The sequence below is a fragment of the Octopus sinensis genome, linkage group LG6, assembly GCF_006345805.1.
Source record: "Octopus sinensis linkage group LG6, ASM634580v1, whole genome shotgun sequence".
NCBI lineage: Eukaryota > Metazoa > Mollusca > Cephalopoda > Octopoda > Octopodidae > Octopus > Octopus sinensis.
The window spans coordinates 41938308-41958447 of NC_043002.1; the positions used below are offsets into that span (position 1 = coordinate 41938308).

The following is a 20140-nucleotide window of genomic DNA, read 5'->3' on the forward strand; positions in this document are numbered from 1 at the left end:
TTAAGGCGGCTAGCTGGCAGAATCGTTAGCACACTAGGCAAAATCCTTAACAGGACAATGCTGGTCCTTTGAAATACAGGTACTGCTCATTTTTGCCAGCTGAGTGGACTGGGGCAACATGAAATAAACCAAGGTCACAATATGCTACCAGGAATCGAGCACACATCCTTACGATCATGAGTTAAATACCCTAACCACTAAGTCAAGCACCTTTGCTACAAAAGATTAAAGATATTTAGGAAACAATTGCTTGTGTCCCAGTTTGAGCAAGATGTATTTCAGTCGATGAAATTTCTGCACTAAGGGTTCAAAAGCAGCAACAGAAAGAGAGAGAGAGAGAGAGAGAATATTCTTGCCAGACTAAGTATTTGACATTGCTAAGTGACCTTATGAAATAACTGAAGGTCAAACATCAAGTTGGATTTCTGATACTATTACTAGTGCTGCTGCAACATTTAAGATCTTAATCTATTCTCCGAAAGAAATACCATCCAAATTATTCCATTTAAGATATAAACATGTGTGAAGGTGTGTGCCCTGGTGTGGCACTCATGATCACCAGACCATGGTTTCAATTCCCAGACTGGTGGTGCATTGTGTTTTTGTGCAAAAAGCTTTCATTTCACATCACTCCAGTCCATTCAGCTGTAAATGGATAACTCTATGACAGACTGGCATCCTATTTAGGGAGAACATTGGCCTGCTTGCCTAGCCAGTGAAGTAGCAACATTTGAAAGCTACAACAATGCAAAGAAGTAAGTGCATTGTGATTAGCAGTGTTTAACCACATCCAATATAGTCTGATTGATATAGTGTTTTGTGTGTGTGTATCTGTATTGTTTATTATATTCTTATATATATTTTCACACATATTGTTTTCTTATATATATATATATATATATATATATATTGTTTTTTACAGAAATGAAAAATTTTTTGGTATTTGCCCGACGAAATGATATTCGAAAGATTTCTTTGGATGTGAAATATTTTGCTGATGTTGTTGTTCCTTTGGGCCAATTAAAGAATGCAGTTGCCCTTGATATAGATCCAATACGAGGTAAAGTTCTTTCATATTATAACAGATTTCCTAACTGAGGATGAGATTGTTCCCAGCAAATTTTGTTTGGAAGGATAATAAAATAGATGTAGGATTGGCATTGTGGTTTAGAAGTTTGTTTCCCAACCACATGGTTTTGGGTTCAGTCCCGCTGTGTGACACCTTGGTTGAATGCTTTCTACTACAGTTCTAGGCTGGCCAAAGTCTTGTGAGTTGATTTGGTAGGTAGAAACTGAAAGAAACCCATCACAGATATATATGTGTGTGTATGGGTAAATTTTTGTTTCTTCATCTTGTCTCAAGATAGTTGTAAACAAGCATCACCATCATAGAAATGGTGTCCTTTGTTTCCAGTCTTCCATGAAAACGTTACCTTAGTTGAAAACAGGAAAGGGTTGGTGACGAGAAAGGCATCGACTTGTAGAAAATCTGCCTCAACAAATTCCAACTGAGTCATGCAAGCATGGAAAATCATCATCATCATCATCATTTAACGTCTGTTTTCCATGCAAGTATAGGTTGGACAGAGAGCATGGGTTGGAAAAGTGGAAGTTAAAACGATGATAGCGCAGTATAACAATAAAATATTGTTTGCTTCCTTTGGTACAAGACCCTTGTTTTGTAAGAAAAGGATTTATTTAGTTTAGTCAACCTGACTACATGATTTGTGTTTTATCAGCCTTCGATTGATGGAAGGCAAAGTTGAACTCAGCACTAAAAGTACAAAACTATATTCCACAAGGTATTTTATCTGACACTTTACCATTCTTGTTACCCTATATAACCTTTCCAGAATAGACCAAAGCATATGTAATAAAACGTTCTGCCCAAAGATATTATCAAATACCTGCAGGAGATCATGAAGTCAACAACTTTATGCTGGAAATCTAATACTTTATCTGTTTAAGGCTAATATTTTATTTTCTGGTTATTTAATCTTGTCCTCTGTTGTTCCTATAGATTCCTAGCCCTTAGTGAATCCAAATGTTAAAACCAGCTTACTAAATGTTTGTTGCAGGTAAAATTTATTGGTCTGACACAGTTGTAGATAAAATACAGAGATCAAATTTGGATGGATCCCAAGTTGAAGATGTTATTTCTCATGGACTTGACACGACTGATGGACTTGCAGTTGATTATATTGGCAAGAAGATTTACTGGACAGAAAATGGAAACAACCGGATTGAAGTTGCAAATCTTGATGGCACAATGCGAAAAGTGCTTTTTTGGCAGGATCTAGATTCTCCAAGAGCAATTGTTATCCACTATGAACAGGGGTAAGTAGCATTTGAATTATTCTTGAGTTGCATTTTGTTTGGTGAGTGTTTGGATCTGAAATTGAGTTTAACATTCACCAATTCCATCATGGTATACCGTTATATTAATTTTTTTAAAAAGATGTATAGGTGTGTGTGTGTGTTTGTTTCTTTCTTTGTTTTAAACTTCTGGCATAAAGCTACCTCCTCCTTTCAATGCTACCCACCCCCACTTAGTCAAGGAGGCTTTTTTCTGTCTAGCAAGTGCAAGTTATTTGGCAGCGTCACTTGTGACAGTGGAATGTAAAATGTACTTGGTGCACTCTGTAAAGTGGTTGGCATTAGGAAGGATATCCAGCTGCAGAAATCATTCCAAAGTTGATATTGGAACTCAACACAGTTCTGCAGCTCACCAGGTCCTGTCAAGCCATATTACTCATGCCAGCATGGAAAATATATGTAAACTGATGATTATATATATATATATAAACAATGATGTTGGACAGATAAAGCAACATATTCTCAGACAGTACCACAGACTTCACTATACATATGCGAAAGAAACAGGATATTCAAACTGTTCTCAGCCCCATTATCCATGCTACCTACTACTCCCATGATGGCAGAGTTCATGGCTCTGTAAAGCTGCTTGCCACTTCTTCACTCCTGCCCTCACCAATGAAACCTTCAACCATGCTTACAATGAACTTGTACTTCAAGTAATCAAACAATTGGAATACATCTTTGAAACCAACAGAAGATCCATTTAGACATAACAGAACATAAGATGGTTACAGTTGGAATACATTTGGTCATAGGTCTGCTCAGTCAGAGCTGGTCTGGTGATACACAGCAACAAATATAGAACATGTGTCAATTAGAAAGAAACTATAATATATTCTGTTTTTCTCTCAGTCAATAAAGAATTATTATTTATTTGCTTGTCATACACTGGCATGTTTGTTTTGTAAATTAATTTTTGTTTGTTCCTTTTGATATGATGTACAACAAAGAAGTAGATTCCCTTTATAGCAAATATGTAGACCCCCACCTCCACATTAATTAATAATTCTTCATTGTATCTCTGCAGCTACATCTACTGGACAGATTGGGGAGACCGACCCAGAATAGAGCGAGCAGATATGGATGGTAATAACCGGCTCACAATTATTTCAAAAGCTCTCAAGTGGCCTAATGGGCTGACTATTGATAAAGAAACTCGAAGACTGATTTGGAATGATGCCACTACAGAAGTAAGTTATCAATGGTATCACACATTGATCTATACTCATCATCACTCAATGTCCACTCTTCCATGCTTGTATGGGTCTGATGGAACTTGTTGAGATAGATTTTCTATAGTTGTATGCCCTTCCTGATGGCAATCCTCATTTGTTTTTTAGTAAGGTAATATTTTTCCAGGACCAGACATGTCTTGGAAATTTGGAAACCAATGACCTTGCTTGTATAATGATGATGCTTATTTTACTACTGTCATGTGACGTCTAGACAAGATTACACACACATAAATACACACGTGCACACACATTCATATAAGCACTTCTTTCCATTTTTGTCAACCAAATCCGCTCATAAGGCTTTAGTTGGCCTGGGGCTGTGGTAGAAGACACTTGCCCAAGATACTGCACTGTAGGACTGAATCTAAAACCACATTATTGAGAAGCAAGCTTCTTAACCACACTGCCACATTTGAATAAATTACTTAGAGATCACTTGATAATGAGTGAATGGAGCATTTAAAATCTGACCAGAAATAATTGTCTGGTGGGAGGGTGGGGGATGGGGAGAAACAAGTCTCGTGTATGTAAATGTATTTTCATCGATTTTACATGTTATTATAGCTACCACTTCTGTCCAAGCTGGCACTGATTGGACAGAGCATTTTTGAAGTGTTTTATGGTTAGATGCCCTTCTTGATACCAAGCCATTTAGTCACTTCTTGCAACAGATAATGAACTTATTTTAACACCTGGATACATGGTAATAATGACATCGTCATCATTGTTTAGCGTCTGTCTTCCATGCATACATCGGTAGGATAGTTGACAGGAGCTGGCCTGGTAGAAGACTACCCCCGGGCTACTGTGTCTGCTTTTGCAGAGTCTTTTTTTGCAGTTAGATGCCCTTCCTAACACCAACCACTCTGCAGAGTATATTTATATATGCATTTGTGTGTGTGTGTGTGATCATATCATATACATCTGATTTCCATGCTGGCATGGATTCATTGGGTCATTATGGTCTATATTAGTTCATATTCAATGTTTCTCTCTTCTTAATCAGGTGAAAAGTTCATATTTTGTTCATACATTTCATTTCTGGTTTGGTTTCTACATTTGGATGTTTTTGTATCACCAATGACTTTACAAATCATATTGGGTGCATTTTACCATGACACCAACACTGGAAAGGTTCTTTTGTATCTCATAAGTGTAAAGAGTCCTTTCTACCTTGATGCATTCAATGTCACCACATAGGTGATGTCATTGTTTGTGTCTGCTGTAAAAATATGTCTGGCCACTCTGAGGTTTGTCATGTGAAAGATCAGGAGAATCAAGAAAGGGTTGGTGATAGGAAGCACATCATACCATAGAATACTGCTTCAACAAATCTCATATAACATACAGTGAGTTATTATCATCATCATTGCTTTAATGTCCACTTTTACATGCTTGCATGTGTCCAATGGAGTTTATTGAGGCAGATATTTCTATGATCAGCTGTCCTTTCCATTTGCTAATTATCACCTGTTTCAAAGGAAGGTAATATTTCTTCATGACCTGACATGGGCTCACAGAATATTGGAAATAAATGACATGACTCTATGACAGTAGCAATCACTTAGAATTATTTCCCCAATATCAAGACAAGGAGATGCAAATATATACACTCACACACATATACATACATATGCAGATATACATAATCAGTGGGCTTCTTTCAGTTTCCATCTACCAAATCTACTCACAAAGCTTTGATTGGCACGGGGCCATAGTAAAAGACATTTGTCCATGGTACCACACAGTGGGATTGAACCTGAAACCACGTAGGTGAGAAGTAAATTTCTTAACCTGCATCTCTGATTTATATATATATATATATATATATATATATATACATACAAGTGTATGCACAGACACACACATATGTATATTTTATCATCAATGCCTACTTCAGTTTTGTGTATGTGATTTTATTTCTATTTGACTGTTGGCGTTAGGAAGGGCTGTTGGCGTTAGGAAGGGCATCCAACCGTAGAAACACTGCCAGATCTGACTGGGCCTGACGAAGCCTTCCAGCTTCACAGACCCCAGTTGACCCGTCCAACCCATGCTAGCATGGAAAGCGGACGCTAAATGATGATGATGATGATTGTTTTTATTGTTTTTCTAGGTAATAGAATGTTCTGATCTCAATGGGAAATCACGGCAAAAACTTGTCTCTAAGCTTCTTCACCCTTATGGACTGACAGTGGCAGGTCCTTTCATCTACTGGACAGATTGGCGAACAAGATCAATCCACCGAGCTGACAAGATGACTGGTGAAGGTGCTATGGTTGTTCGAAGCAACATTCCTGGACTAATGGATCTACGGACTGTTCACATGGACAGAACTGGTAACTATAGTAACATCTCTCACCTGGATTTTTTTTTTCTGAAGTGAAGTTGAAATATGTCTTCATTATCATCATATCATTTACTTTTGCTCATGTTTTCTTTTTCCCTCTTTTTGGGGGGTGGGGGTGGGGCTATTTTCTTTCTCCTTTGCTTCTGTCATGAATCCCAGAACTCATAAGGCTGGAGTGTATGAGGTGGTACCAAAAAGTACCTGGACTAGTTACATTTAGTAAAAAATAACTTATTTACTTAAGTTTTGATATCATCTCCTTTGAAATAGTCACCTTGTACAGCAATACACTTGTCCCAGCATTCCTGCCATTTTTGGAATTCAGCCTGGAAATGATTTTCCATAAGCAAGTTGAGAACCTTCTGCAATTCGCTCTGGATCCCAACAACGATGTTAAGTTGACAACCTTTGAGCTGCATTTTCATCTTAATGAAGAGATGAAGTCCACAGATGCTAAATCTGGCGAATAGGGCAGGTGCAGAAGCAATACCCTGTTGTTTGGGGCGCAATCCTCATGAGTGAGGAGAACTCAATGACAGGGTACATTGTCGTCATGAAGAATCCAATTCTTCATGCTTCACAGGCCCAGTCACTTTCACCAAATTTCCTCCTTAAAACACTTCAAAACGTCGGTGTAGGACTCTCAATTGACAGTCTGGCCTTGAGGGACAGATTCTCAGTGTACAATACCACATTTCCAGATGTGACACTTGTGGCAGGTTTTCCAGGGACATTCTTCCACTTTTGAAGCACTTATATCACTCAAAACATTGTGTACGATCCTCTGCCTTGTCGCCATAAGCTTGCCGAAGCATGCTCAATGTCTCTGTAGAAGACTTCCCAAGATGAATGCAAAATTTCATGTTGGTTCTTTGTTCCTATCCATGACAAAATCACAGACTACAGCATACACATGATCACAAAAACAAAAAATTCACAACTTGCAAAATAAATACAGTGATGTCTCTCAGCACACTGCTTCATAAAGATCACTGCTAGCTCTCACTATACACACTACCATGTGCTGCCATCTGTTGGTGTGCTGCAGAAATAGTCCAGGAACTTTTTGATACCACCATATACATCAGTTTTTATGGTATATATGTAACTGAGATTACACTAAACACTTGGCCACACCTTCACACACCTTTACTTTATTAGATGACAATTAACTTCTGGTGTCTTCCTTGATTAGTGCTTGTCATAGAATTTTATACAATTCAAAGGTGGTCTCTGGTTACTGTGTGAGAAACAAAATTCAAACTCATTGTAGTAAGAACTTCCTGCCAAAATATTTTCAATTTATACCATATGCACTTTTTTTTCTTGCAAATAAATATTCTAAATTAATGAGTTATTCAAGTGTTCTTTTAAACTGGGAGTCGTATGTTGTGTGGTTCTGATTTACAGTTTTATTTTTGTTTGATTAAAACAAATTGTTTACCCAATTATCACCATGACTATGCATTGATTTTATCTGTATTAACTCTTATTTACTCCTTTTCCAGAATACCCAATCAACCGTTGTGGTAAAAATAATGGTGGCTGCAGCCATCTTTGTCTTCCAAATCCAAAGGGTTTCAGCTGTGCCTGTCCAACGGGATTGCTACTCACTCAGGATAAAAAAGCGTGTCAATCCAGTGAGTAGACATTCAAGTTTCTATTTCAAAATCATTCCTACATTTCTTTTTCATTCTTTTCTCTCTCGCTATAATTTATAGAAAATTCCCACCTTCAATGAGCGGCTTAACAGTGAATGAGTCTGAACAAGGATTTTATTTTAACTCTTACCCGTTTTAGTCATTAGACTGCAGGATTTAGTTGAACAAATCACCAGTACTTATTTTATTGATTTTCTTTCGCCAAACCACTAGATTATAGGAATGTAAACAAAATAACACCAGTGGGAGGAACAAATGTAAACACAAAGAGATACCCACACACACACATATATACACAACAGGTTTCTACAGTTTACATTACCAAATTCACTGATTAGACATTGGTCAGCCCAGAGGTATAGTAGAAGACCCTTGGCGGCGAGCTGGCAGAAATGTTAGCACACCAGGTGAAATGCTTATCAGTATTTCGTCTACTGCTACGTTCTGAGTTCAAATTTTGCTAAGGTCGACTTTGCGGTCGATTAAATAAGTACCAGTTACGCACTGGGGTCAATATAATCGACTTAATCCGTTTGTCTGTCCTTGTTTGCTACCTCTGTGGGCAGTAAAGAAATAAGAAGACCCTTGCCCAAGGTGCTGTGCAGTGAGACTGAACCTGAAATTGTAGTTGCAAAGCAAGCTTCGTAACCATGCAGTCATACCTATGCATATGTTTGATTTTTTTTTTTTGTTATAATTCCTGCATCTGATAAGGTGGCGAGCTGGCAGAATCGTCAGCATGCTGGACAGAATGCTTAGCAGTATTTCACCGGTTGCTACATTCTGAGTTCAAATTCCACCGAGGTTGACTTTGCCTTTCATCCTTTCTGGGTTGATAAATTAAGTACCAGTAAACCACTGGGGTCAATGTAATCGACTTAATCCCATCTCCCAAGCTGCCATTGTGACAAAAATTTGAAATTACTGTGAACGATAAATTTTGAACTTATATGCTAATGTTTATTGTTTCTGTTACATTTTATTTGCTACTGATTACCAATTTTGATAAAGCCATCACATCAGTTTACATCCATTGTAACCCCTATGCTTTCATGGGTAGATTGCTCTTAGAACATTTCATCACTCTTTGCAATTCTTTGTCCTCTGTCACATCAAAAGAAGAAGAAAAAAAGACACCTGCCAGTTTTGTTGTATATGTTATGTTATTTCTGCCATGGTTGGATACCCTTCCTATCACTTACTTTTCAGCATGGACTGAATACACTTTATCATGTTATCGACACTTGAGATGTCAAATAATGAAAGCAAACAGTCTTCTCTACTCTTCTTTTATTTGCTCCTTAACATTTTAGCAATCAGATTACTCTGTCAAACATAATGCTTATTCATTCACACTGTTTAGAATGGATCATACAGTATCTTATATCTTCGAGATTTCGATGATGGGATTGTTTATATTTAGAATGACATTGTAGAGTAAGTGTGAGGGGTTGGATCTGGTCAGTTTGAACATAAAACAGATAAAATATTTTATCCAGATAAGGTCAGTTTAAATGCTAGAGGGTTAATTGCTTATGTTCACTGATTCTAGAAATTTATGTTGATTGGGTCATGTACAGAGCATGGACAACAACAGCCTCCCCAGACAAATCCTTTACTCTCAACTATGCGAGGGGAAAAGATGATCTAGACCGAAATACAAAGATACTGCAAAAAGGGATATGAAGTGGAAAAGAATTGATCATAATAAATAGCAAACTCAGTCAAAAAAACCAACCAATATAGAGATAGCTTATCAAGTTATGCTAAAGCCATGAACAGTCATAGTCATAACAACTGATTATAGATAATATTAATCATAATAATTATCATAATAACTGATTCTAATAAAGTGTATTTACTATAGTATTTTTTCTTCTGTTTCAGTGCCAAGTGTGTATTTATTATTCGCCAGTCGTGGTAGCATCAGGAGAATCTCTCTTGACTCAAATGATTATACAGATGTATACATTCCCTTGCCTGATGTACACAATGCAATTGCTTTAGATTTCGACATCCAAGATAGTAAAATTTATTACACTGATGTTACTCTTGATGTAATCAGGTGAGTGAAGCTTCAGCTATTCTTGTTTGTTTGTTTTTTTTTTACCAATATGTATTAATCTCTTGAAGAAGGTGACTCAGAGACACTTATGTGCTCCTGAGTCCAATGGATTCAGGGTAGATGAGGCCCTTCAGCTATTTAGCTGCTCATCTAACAGAAGATATTTACAAATAAATTCTGCTGCCTGATAAATACTGAGGCCATGGCACTTGTTGCACTGGACCAGTACAAGGAGGAATTGAACTGGCACTGTACAAACCATGTCCTCTAAACTCCTGCTGCCCTGTGGGGTAATTTATTGAGCGTTTGAGAAAGGCTAAGAGAGTAAACCCCTAAAAAAAAATCCAAAGGAATTGACTAAGGCATATATATACAGCTATACTCAACCAATATCTGGCATCAGCTATGGTTCTATGAAAGCTGTGATTATATTGACTTGTCCTTCCTTTGTGCCATATGCATGAGTGAAGAAGTGGTAATTGTACTTGGAGTTAGGCACTTGCTTTGGGAAACAGCCCAGGCACAGCAGAGGTGTTTAAGTTTTTGTTTTTTTTGCAATATTGTTGACCAACAATGAAACAAGCCAACCAAACCATTGATGTCCAACACCTTGCTTCTTCCATCATTGATTTGTTTGCTTATTATATATTCTACTATGGAAATATCATGGTTCATTTTTAAGTTTATCTCTACAGATTTTAGATCCAGCTTTGAAAGTTACAATGTTTCATATATGAACATGTCTATATAAACAATACCATCAAAGATTGCAAAAATAGGTAATAAGTGTGTATGTAGATTTCAAGAGCACAACATCCAAAGGAATGTATTCATGGATAGTTAATGGGTTGGATGTAATACTGATGAAAGAGTGATAACTCTTGAAATATGTATGTACACCTATTACCAATTTTTTCTATCTTTAATTGCACTGTTTACATAGATGTATTCATATTCAAGATATCATAACTTTTAGTGCTGGCTTTGAATTCCATAGAAAATCTGTTGAGATTAGATTTGCCATAGTTACAAATGTATTTGCAGAACTAAGCTCAGATATGTTCTTCTTTTATTAGGCGAGCTAGTCTGAATGGAAGTAATATGGAGGAAATTGTACATAAAGGTTTATCAACAACCGATGGTTTAGCTGTTGACTGGGTTGCAAGGAATGTCTATTGGACAGACACTGGTAAGTTTTGGGCTGTCAGAGCTATTATATTTTACTTTTCATCACAATTGGTGAACACTAGTGTCATTGGTTACAGGTTTCCAATGGGTCAGTCACTGGTTCACTAATTACAATGGCTGATGTAACAAAGGAGTGTGTATAATTCAGTGCAGAAGAAATATCTCACTAGATTTCCTTCACAAAGGACTGGCTTGATTTAGTTACCAATGTTTATATCCTTTGGCAGTGTACAACATCATTTAATGTCCCTGTTCTATGCTGGCATGGGCTAAATGGTTCAACAGGAGACTTAGGGTCTAAGGATTGCATCATGCTCCAGTGGTTGCTTTCATATAGTTTATACAGCAGGATGCATCTCCTAATGCTAACCACTTTACAGTGTGCCATGCAGATTGTAACATATTGATGCTATATCAAGTTGGTAATAAATTCCTTATAGAGCGAGGTCATTGCCAGTGCTGCTGAACTGGCTCCTTTGCAGGTGGCACGTAAAAAACCACCTTTTGAGCATGGCCATTGCCAGTACCACCTGACTGGCCCTTGTGACAGTGGCATGTAAAAGCACTCACTACACTCTCGGAGTGGTTGGTGTTAAGAAAGGCATCCAGGTGTAGAAACTCTGCCAGATCAGATTGGAGCTTGGTGCAGCCAGCTGGCTCGCCAGTCCTCAGTCAAACCATCCAACCCATGCCAGCATGGAAAACGGATGTTAAACGATGACTGATGAGGAAAAGCCAAAAAACATACAAGATCTAATCCTGCTCTTTCCTATACAATTTTTATGATTCTTTGCATTCTCTCTTTCAGGTCGAGATGTGCTTGAAGTTGCCCGCATTGATGGGTCAAGTAGACGTGTGCTAATTTCCAAAGACCTGGATGAACCACGAGCAATTGCTGTGTTCCCAAAGAAAGGGTAAAAATTACCAAATTTAACTTTCTATTAGTGTTGTTACTGTTGTTGTCGTCTAACCCCAAATCAGCCTGATCAAGCAGACATGTAATCAGATGTTCCATCCAAGACCATCCCATGTTTTTGCATATCTCGTATGACTATGTTGAATGTATCACCATCATCTTAATACCCACTTTTCCATGCTTGTGTGGGTCAGACAGAATTTTTATGGCCAGATATCCTTACTTATTTCTAAGAAAGGTAATATTTACCTATGATCACATGCTTTTCCAGAAGATTGGAAATGAAGGATACTGCTTACGTCAATGTCAATGCAAGGAAATAATACACATACATGCATATGGTCCAACCCATGCCAGCATGGAAAACAGATGTTAAATGATGATGATGATATATATTATATATATATATAAAACATGGATTTATTTTATTTTTCCATCTACCAAATCCACTAACAAGACTTTGTTCAGCTCAGGGCTATAGCAGAAGATAACTTACCCAAGGTACCATGCAGTGGGACTGGAACTGAACCTAGAATCATGTGGCTGGGAAGCATACCTCTTACCACACAGCCACACCTGCACCTATCCTTCTTAATTTTTGCCAAAGATAGTAGACTATGATTTGAGAGCTAATCGACTATTATTTCTTGCAGGTCAGGCAGACAGAAACTTTAGTGCTTATTGTCTGTTCCCTCTTTCACACACACATTCTTTTTGTTGTTGTTTGATTGAATCAGTTTTCTTCAAAACTTCAAGCTGTATTTGCATATAAACCTTACTAACTCTTGTGGTTCAATGAAAAGTTAAATCTTTCTCTCTCCCTCCCTCCTTCCCATTCTCTCTCACTATCTCTGTATGCCCCTATCTCTCTCTCCCCTTCTCCTTTCTCTCTGTTATTGCTCTTAGAATTTTAAAAGTTCCCATAAACCTTTTCTTCTGCAACATTTAATAGGACATTTTGTAGTTATTGATATTTAACCCCAAGTCAACCATGATCAAAAGCATTCTACCCATGGCTAACTCATTTTCATTTCAGACATTATGTACCTAAGATCACACTATCGAATGTGTCCTTTCCCTTTTTATGATGGTAGAGAGTGGTTTGAGGTAGATTAGGCTTCTTTTTCTTGAAAGTCAAGTGACTACATAAAGGCTCCTGCTTCATTATCCTTTTGTGGTTGTTATTTATATTATTAAGTAGCTCCAATCAGCTTACAATATTCACAACAAAAATGTGTTGGTTCCATTTACATTTATATATAACAAATAGGATCAGTCATGAAGCTAAATATTTAAGTTGTTTAATTAATGTTTGAGTCAGTCAAGCCCTATTGAGATGTCTGTCAGTCTATTTTTAAATTGAAAAGTGGTGAGATATCGATAATAAAAATAAATTTGTTCTGATTAAGCAAATGTATGATCAAAGCTATTTCAGCTGTGACCATCCTTTATTTTTATATTTCTTGGGTTACTTATTCAAAGTGTCCTCACCCATTTATAAGATATGATTTGACTGACTTTGGTTACTATTTCTAGCAAATTTACTGATCATGATAACGTTCCCTTGTTGATTCTATATATTGAAATGTATTACCTCTTTGTTTCACAAAATAATAACAGTGAAGAGTGGTAATGAAATATGTGAAGAAAAATTTCCCAAGATAAAGATTACATTTAACTTTGCTCTTCAACTTCAAATAGATTGTTGTGTAGATATTTTTTTCCTTCAATTCATATCTCCTGGAACGATTCCTATTCATCTGAAATTTAATATATGTTTATAAACAATTTATCTTGGAGGATAAAATTGTCACAATTTAAGTATAATTTTATATTAAAATTTTTCCATTTCCAGGCATTATAGGTAATTATTATGCGCAGCATGCCAAATGCTGGAGGCAATTTGAAAATAGAAGGAAAATAATAACAAAATCATTTCCCCCTCCAAAAACCAATTTTTAAAAAATGACATTCATTATTAATAATCATTATTTCATGTATTCCTGATCTCAAAATAGAATTTTTATTTTTATAAACCATAAATTTCAGGTTGATGTTCTGGACTGACTGGGGGAAAGTTCCCAAAATAGAACGTGCCTTCTTAGATGGAACCAGCCGCAAAGCTATTGTAACAGCAAACCTTGGTGCGTAACAGAATATTTCCTTTCTCTATGCCACACACACACACATATACACAGACAAATATGCATTGTCATCACCTTTATTTTGTCTTTTTGACATCCACTTTTCTATGATCATATGGGATGGATGGAATTCATTGAGGCAGACTTTCTATGGCCAGATGTCCCCCCACCCTGTCACCAGTCCTCACCTGTTTCCAAATAAGGTAATATATTAACTACTGGCTGGATATGTTTCCATGGAATCTTGGAAATAGACACCACTTGTATGACAGTGATGCTCATTTACAACTATCACATGATATCAAGGGTAGTAGACTCTAATACACACACATATGACAGGCATCTTTTCGTTTCCATCTACCAAATCTAGTCATAAGGCTTTGGTTGGTCTGAGATTGTGGCAGAAGACACTTGCCCAAGTTGCCATACAGTGGGACTGAACCTGGAACTATGTGGTTGAGAACCAAACATTTTAATCACACAACCATACTTACACCTATGTGTTCATGTTAAGTTACACCTGTTTGAAACAAAAATGATGTTATGTACCTTAACCCTTTCGTTACTAACCCGACGGAAAATTTTTTGGTTCATAATACCAACCCGGCCGTAGCCAGCCGAGAGAACCTATTGTTATTTAAATGTTATTTTAATAACCTATTGTTATTATAGAAAATAATCAAATAATTAATCCATGATTATTGATTTCATATTGGAAGAAAATATCTTATTTCGATAAAAATCATCTATTCAAGAGTATACAAACAATTTAATTGACAGTAACTTCTAAATCATTCACCTTGTATTAATATTATACATACACACACACACACACACGGAAACCTGTGCAGCTTTAACTTTCAGATTCCATCATGATTTTAGGAACATTGAAAAATACAACCAACTTTAAACATGCCCCAATCTGTACTGATTATAAAAAAGATTTCTTTAACTTAATGGTTTGACAAACAAAGACTTATAAAATGTTTTAACCCAAATACTAAAATATGTATTTGGTTCATTAAGCTGATGAAAACTCTTGATGTTGGTATCCCAGCATGACTGCAGTCCACTGGGATAAAAACATATTGGGAAAAAAAAAACCATAATTACAAACAAATACAAGAGTATTATTTGAATGTGTATGTTTTTGTGGAAAGATATGTGAAACACTGAAAACTAGTATGTGTATAAATATTCTTTTCTACTCTATGCATGCTGCCCAAAATTTATGGGGAGGGGGCCATTCGGTTATATGAACCACAGTACACAACTGGTACTTAATTTATTGACCCCGAAAGGATGAAAGGCAAAGTCGACCTCAGCGGAATTTGAACTCAGAATGTAAAGACAGGTGAAATAGCGCTAAGCATTTTGCCCAGCGTGCTAACATTTCTGCCAGCTTGCCACCTTAGTATGTGTATAAATATTGTGAAAACCCCAAAGACATTGATGCATTACTTGCATTTACTTTTATGGTATAAACAAATGATAGTGCCTATCATTATCATCATGATTATGATGCTGCAGGAAATGATCCCAAGGTGAATTCTTCATGTCGAGCCAGCCAGTAGGATTCATAAAGGTAGGCCAGAACAAAATGGCTGGATAGTATTCATAGTCTCAACAGGTCATGCTTTGGAATCCAACAGAATAGTGTAATAATGGTTGCTTCTTACAGGAAGAGCAACTATGGGAGAGTTGCCTGAGGACTCTGCTCCCATGAAGCTCCAAGGAATAGTCATCATCATCATCATCATCATATGTCCACTTTCCATGCTGGCATAGGTTGGATGGCTTGACATGGAGCTGGCTACCAGGGAACTGTCCAGACCCCAGCTGTCTGTTGTGACATGGTTTCTACAGCTGAATGTCCTTTTTGTTTCTCTTTCTCCCTCTGTCTGTCTCTCTGTCCATCTGACTTTCCTCTCTTTTTGTCTGTTTGTCTTCTGCTCTCTCTCTCTATCGCACCTCCCTCTCTCAGATTCTCTTTATCTATCTGCTTATCATTGTCTTTATATTTACATTTGATTATCAACTTGACCATTTTCAACTTTGAGTTTTATAGTCAGTCAAACCGTTTCCAAAGACAAGAATATACCTGCATATTCAGAACACTTGAAATTCCATATTCACCAGCCACTCATCTAGTACTAGCAGTAGTACCCATATTACTTCTATTTAGTCTCATATATTAACCTTCCATGTTTTTTTACTCTTATCATTCAATACTGTTTCAGGTTATCCAAACGGATTATCCATTGATTATGCTGCTAAAACCCTGTATTGGGTTGATGCAAAGCTTGACAAAATCGAGCGGTCTGATTTGAATGGTGAACACAGAATGGAAATAATTAAGCAAATCCCTCATCCTTTTGGTCTGTCAGTGGTAAGTTATACACTTATCATCATAATCATCATCATCATTATCATTTAATGTATGCCTTCCATGCTGGCATGGGTTGGATGGTTTTACAGGAGACTACCCAAGGCTACTTCTCTCTGTTTTGGCAGTGTTTTTATGACTGGATGCCCTTCCTAACAATAACCACTGCAGAGTGGACTCAGTGCTTTTTATGTGGCACCAAACAGGTGAAGTCAGTTTTGGCATAGTTTTTACTGTTGGATGCCCTTCCAAATGCCAGTCACTTTACAGTGTGGACTGGATGCTTTTAACGCAGCACCAGCACCAGCAGGGTTACCAAATAACTTGCAAAACAAGGAATTTTGAGAGGGGATCTTGTGTCACATAGTGAAAGGTTAGTGTGTGTCAGAGAGATCAAGAGGCAGAAACAGGTGTCTTGCTATAATGGAGAGGGCATTGGAGGAAGTGATCTGATGTCAGTGTAAAAAAAAATAAACATGCATAAATGCATATGTACAAGTATTATTTTTCATACTAATATGGGTGATATCATTTTTAGAAATTGTTATAGTGTTTGAAAGCATACTTTTAGGATTAGATACCCATCTTCCTACTATTAACCAATTAGTTGTGAAATTGGAGTAAGACTTGTTTGTCAGTCAGGTAGACAATGGCAAGCTGAGTTTTATTTGTTTTGAATGAAAAATGTGTTGAGTATACAGACTAAAATATTAATAGCATAGCTTATTTTAGATAGAGAAGCAAATAGCTGGGTGATCAGACTAACTGACAATCAACTGAGAAATCAGTAATCCACACTCACACCAACTGAGTCCACCTCACTGTAAACAAGATGTAGTATTTATTACTACAATGACCATTGAGTTTTGGTCTCTTCTGCCCCTTTCCTTTATGCGTTTCAGAGGCCTTGTAAATAAATCATATGTGCCACTCTTCCTTCAATGACTAAAAAGGGAAGAAAGAAAAAATTCTGAAAAACCATGGAAACCTACTTTGAATTCTGTCTAGATTTTTTCTGTTTTATTTATTTATTTATGATTGATTGATTGATTCTAGTTTCAGCTTATGAGCTGTGGCCATGCTGGGGCACCGCCATTTGGTGTTGCTACTTGGTTTCACTTCATGGAGGCTTTCTAGCAACTGCTATTTGGTGCATGAGAGAGTTCGATGCAGCTGCCCTCATCTGCCCCTCCTGCCGTGAAGTTGGTTCATCTGGGACACCTGACAGGAAGAGATCCAGCTTCATTTTAAAGACATCTGTATCCACCCCATGCAGGTCTCTCAGGTTCTTCGGGAGGATATTGAAGAGCTGTGGGCCTCGGAAGCCCAGGCTATCACAGAATCTTGTCCTACATCTTGATGGCAAATTTGGAGTCCTAGGCACCACGCAGTGGCGCCCAGTTCTGGCATTTGCGTAACTCTCGATGCCAAAGTTCAGGACACTTCCCTCCAGGATCTTCCAGATGTATATTATGGCATATCTTTCCCGCCTACGCTCCAGGGAATATAATTTTAATCTCTTGAGTCTTTCCCAGTAGCTTACATTCTGCATAGAGGCTATCTTCTTCGTGTAGCTTCGTTGGATCGCCTCAAGTTCTGTGATCAACTTGACACTGGATGGTGACCATAGCTGAGAGCAATAGTCAAAGTGGCTTAGGACAAGTGTCTTCCAGAGGACCATCATGGTTTCTTGTTCTCTTGTTCTAAAGGTTCTAAGAATCCATCCAGCCAGACGTCTGCATTTCATTGTCAGTTTAGCAACATGTATATGAAAGGTCGCGTCATCACTCATGTGAATACCCAGGTCACGCACTGATTGTGCCTCTGGGATTGCAATCCCTCCGGGTCCAGTGTATTCATTGGGTATTGCATTCAGTTTTGCATGCTGATAGTATAAAGCTTGAAACTTTTCAGCATTGAACTGCATGCTATTCTTTTCAGCCCACTTGTATATTTCGTCCAGCTCATATTGCAGGTGCTTAGTGTCTTCAGGGTTCTGTATTGCCTGTGAAACTTTTGTATAATCTGCATAACTTGTGATCGTGGCTCTCCGCGTGGCTGAGGGCATGTCTGAGAGGGCCATTATGAACAGTAGTGGTCCCAAAACAGTGCCCTGTGGAACACCGCTCACTATTTGCGTGCTAATGGAAGTGGCTGCTACCACCTGACTTCTATTCTTCAGAAAGTCGTGAAGCCATTCTCCTAGTTTTCCAACTATGCCAAGATCACGCAGTTTGTGACATATCATTCCATGATCGACTTTATCGAAGGCCTTTGCGAAGTCGAGATATATGACTTCCACATTTGAGTGGTTGAGCAGTTGTTTCAGCACCCAGTCATAGTGCTGCAGGAGCTGAGTTAAGCAGCTTCTTCCTGGTCGGAAACCATGTTGGGTGTCAGGCAGCAAGTCATTTTCTTCAAGGAAGGTGATTAGTTTCCTTCTGACTATTCGTTCCATGACCTTGCTGATGTGTGAGGTCAGAGAGATAGGTCTATAGTTCTTGGCCTCTGCTCTGCTACCTCCTTTATGAATAGGGCATATTTTACCTTCCTTCAGTTTTCTTGGAAGTTTGCCAGCTGCAAGGAAGCTCTGAAAGAGGAACTGCAGTGGTCTTGCTAGGACTCTCTTACATGCTTTTAGGAGGATTGCCGGGAATCCATCGGGGCCAGTAGCTGAGTCTGTTTTCATTTCATCTATAGCCTTGATTACATCGTCTTCCTTTATATCGATGTAATCTATCGTCGCCGCCTCTGATTTTATATCTGCAGTGGTAAAAAAGTCAGTTGGATTGGTGATTTGGAGATGCCCAAGGGGTGGAGTGAAAACACTCTTGAATTGCTCATTCAGTATTTCACTTACCCTCATTGGTTTTCCTGTAAGTGTGCCATCCTTTTCGAGGAGTGGCCCTATTCTACAGTGCACCGTAGCTGTTTCTTTGGCATACCTGTAAGCCTATTTATTTATTTATTAATTTTTCAGTTTGAAAATTATATCTACTGGACTGATTGGAGAACAAAATCGATTCACAGAGCCAGCAAAAAAACAGGACTCGACAGAATTGTTATTCAGAACAACATGGAAGGGCTAATGGCAATCAGTGTTGTATCTCCCCTTCGGCAGACAGGTCAGTCAATTCTACCTTCTTTTTAACCCTTTTATGCACTTCAACAAAGAGCAAAGCTGTGCTACTGCTTCTGCCTGTGCCATAAATTCTGTGTCCTCACAAGTGAGGAAACCGTTGCAGTGATGATAATTCATTGACCACATAGATGCAATATACCCTGACCCTCGACAATGAAAGGTCTGCTGTCTGTTTGTGGTTCTAAGAAGCTAGGGCTCTTGTCCCCCACTTGGTGAAGGAGTGAAAACAGCATATGCAAAATCAAATTTTATAGTGACAAACATTTGTGTGAAATGAGTGTCACTCTCTAAATCCTTCATGCCATTAAATTGACAATTGCCAAACCAAAACTACTAGAGCTGGCCACAGACTACAAACATTCCAGGTATCAAGTGAGGGTGTCTTTCTCGCTTGTAGATGTACATACACTTCTAAAAGTGCGCATGCACACACACACTCACACATGCAAATGCACGTATACATAGTAATGGATGTATTGTGACTCTTTTGGAGTTCATTCACTCTTTGGCTTGTTTTTATTTTTCATCTCACAAAAGTGTCTAAAAACCACCCTCCTCAACAAGCAAGCTCGGTGGGCTTGCTAGCTTACTCACTTTTGGTCCAACCATATGCAGATTGTACTGGCTTACATGATTTCCAGATATTGGTCTTTACTATCAGATATCTGATTTCA

General features: G+C 37.9%; 1 protein-coding gene across 1 annotated transcript in view; it reads left to right on the plus strand.

Moving 5' to 3' along the window:
• LOC115213222 (low-density lipoprotein receptor-related protein 4) overlaps positions 1 to 20135 on the plus strand; it is a 457280-nt gene extending 437145 nt beyond the window's left edge. The window contains exons 22-33 of the mRNA XM_036503508.1: positions 923 to 1060; positions 2079 to 2337; positions 3407 to 3569; positions 5731 to 5953; positions 7473 to 7604; positions 9513 to 9690; positions 10767 to 10879; positions 11687 to 11792; positions 13844 to 13938; positions 16179 to 16327; positions 19305 to 19449; positions 20128 to 20135. Coding sequence (XP_036359401.1) covers positions 923 to 1060; positions 2079 to 2337; positions 3407 to 3569; positions 5731 to 5953; positions 7473 to 7604; positions 9513 to 9690; positions 10767 to 10879; positions 11687 to 11792; positions 13844 to 13938; positions 16179 to 16327; positions 19305 to 19449; positions 20128 to 20135 — 1709 coding nt within the window. The remainder of the gene's footprint in view (positions 1 to 922; positions 1061 to 2078; positions 2338 to 3406; positions 3570 to 5730; positions 5954 to 7472; positions 7605 to 9512; positions 9691 to 10766; positions 10880 to 11686; positions 11793 to 13843; positions 13939 to 16178; positions 16328 to 19304; positions 19450 to 20127) is intronic.
• Positions 20136 to 20140: the final 5 nt, after the last annotated feature.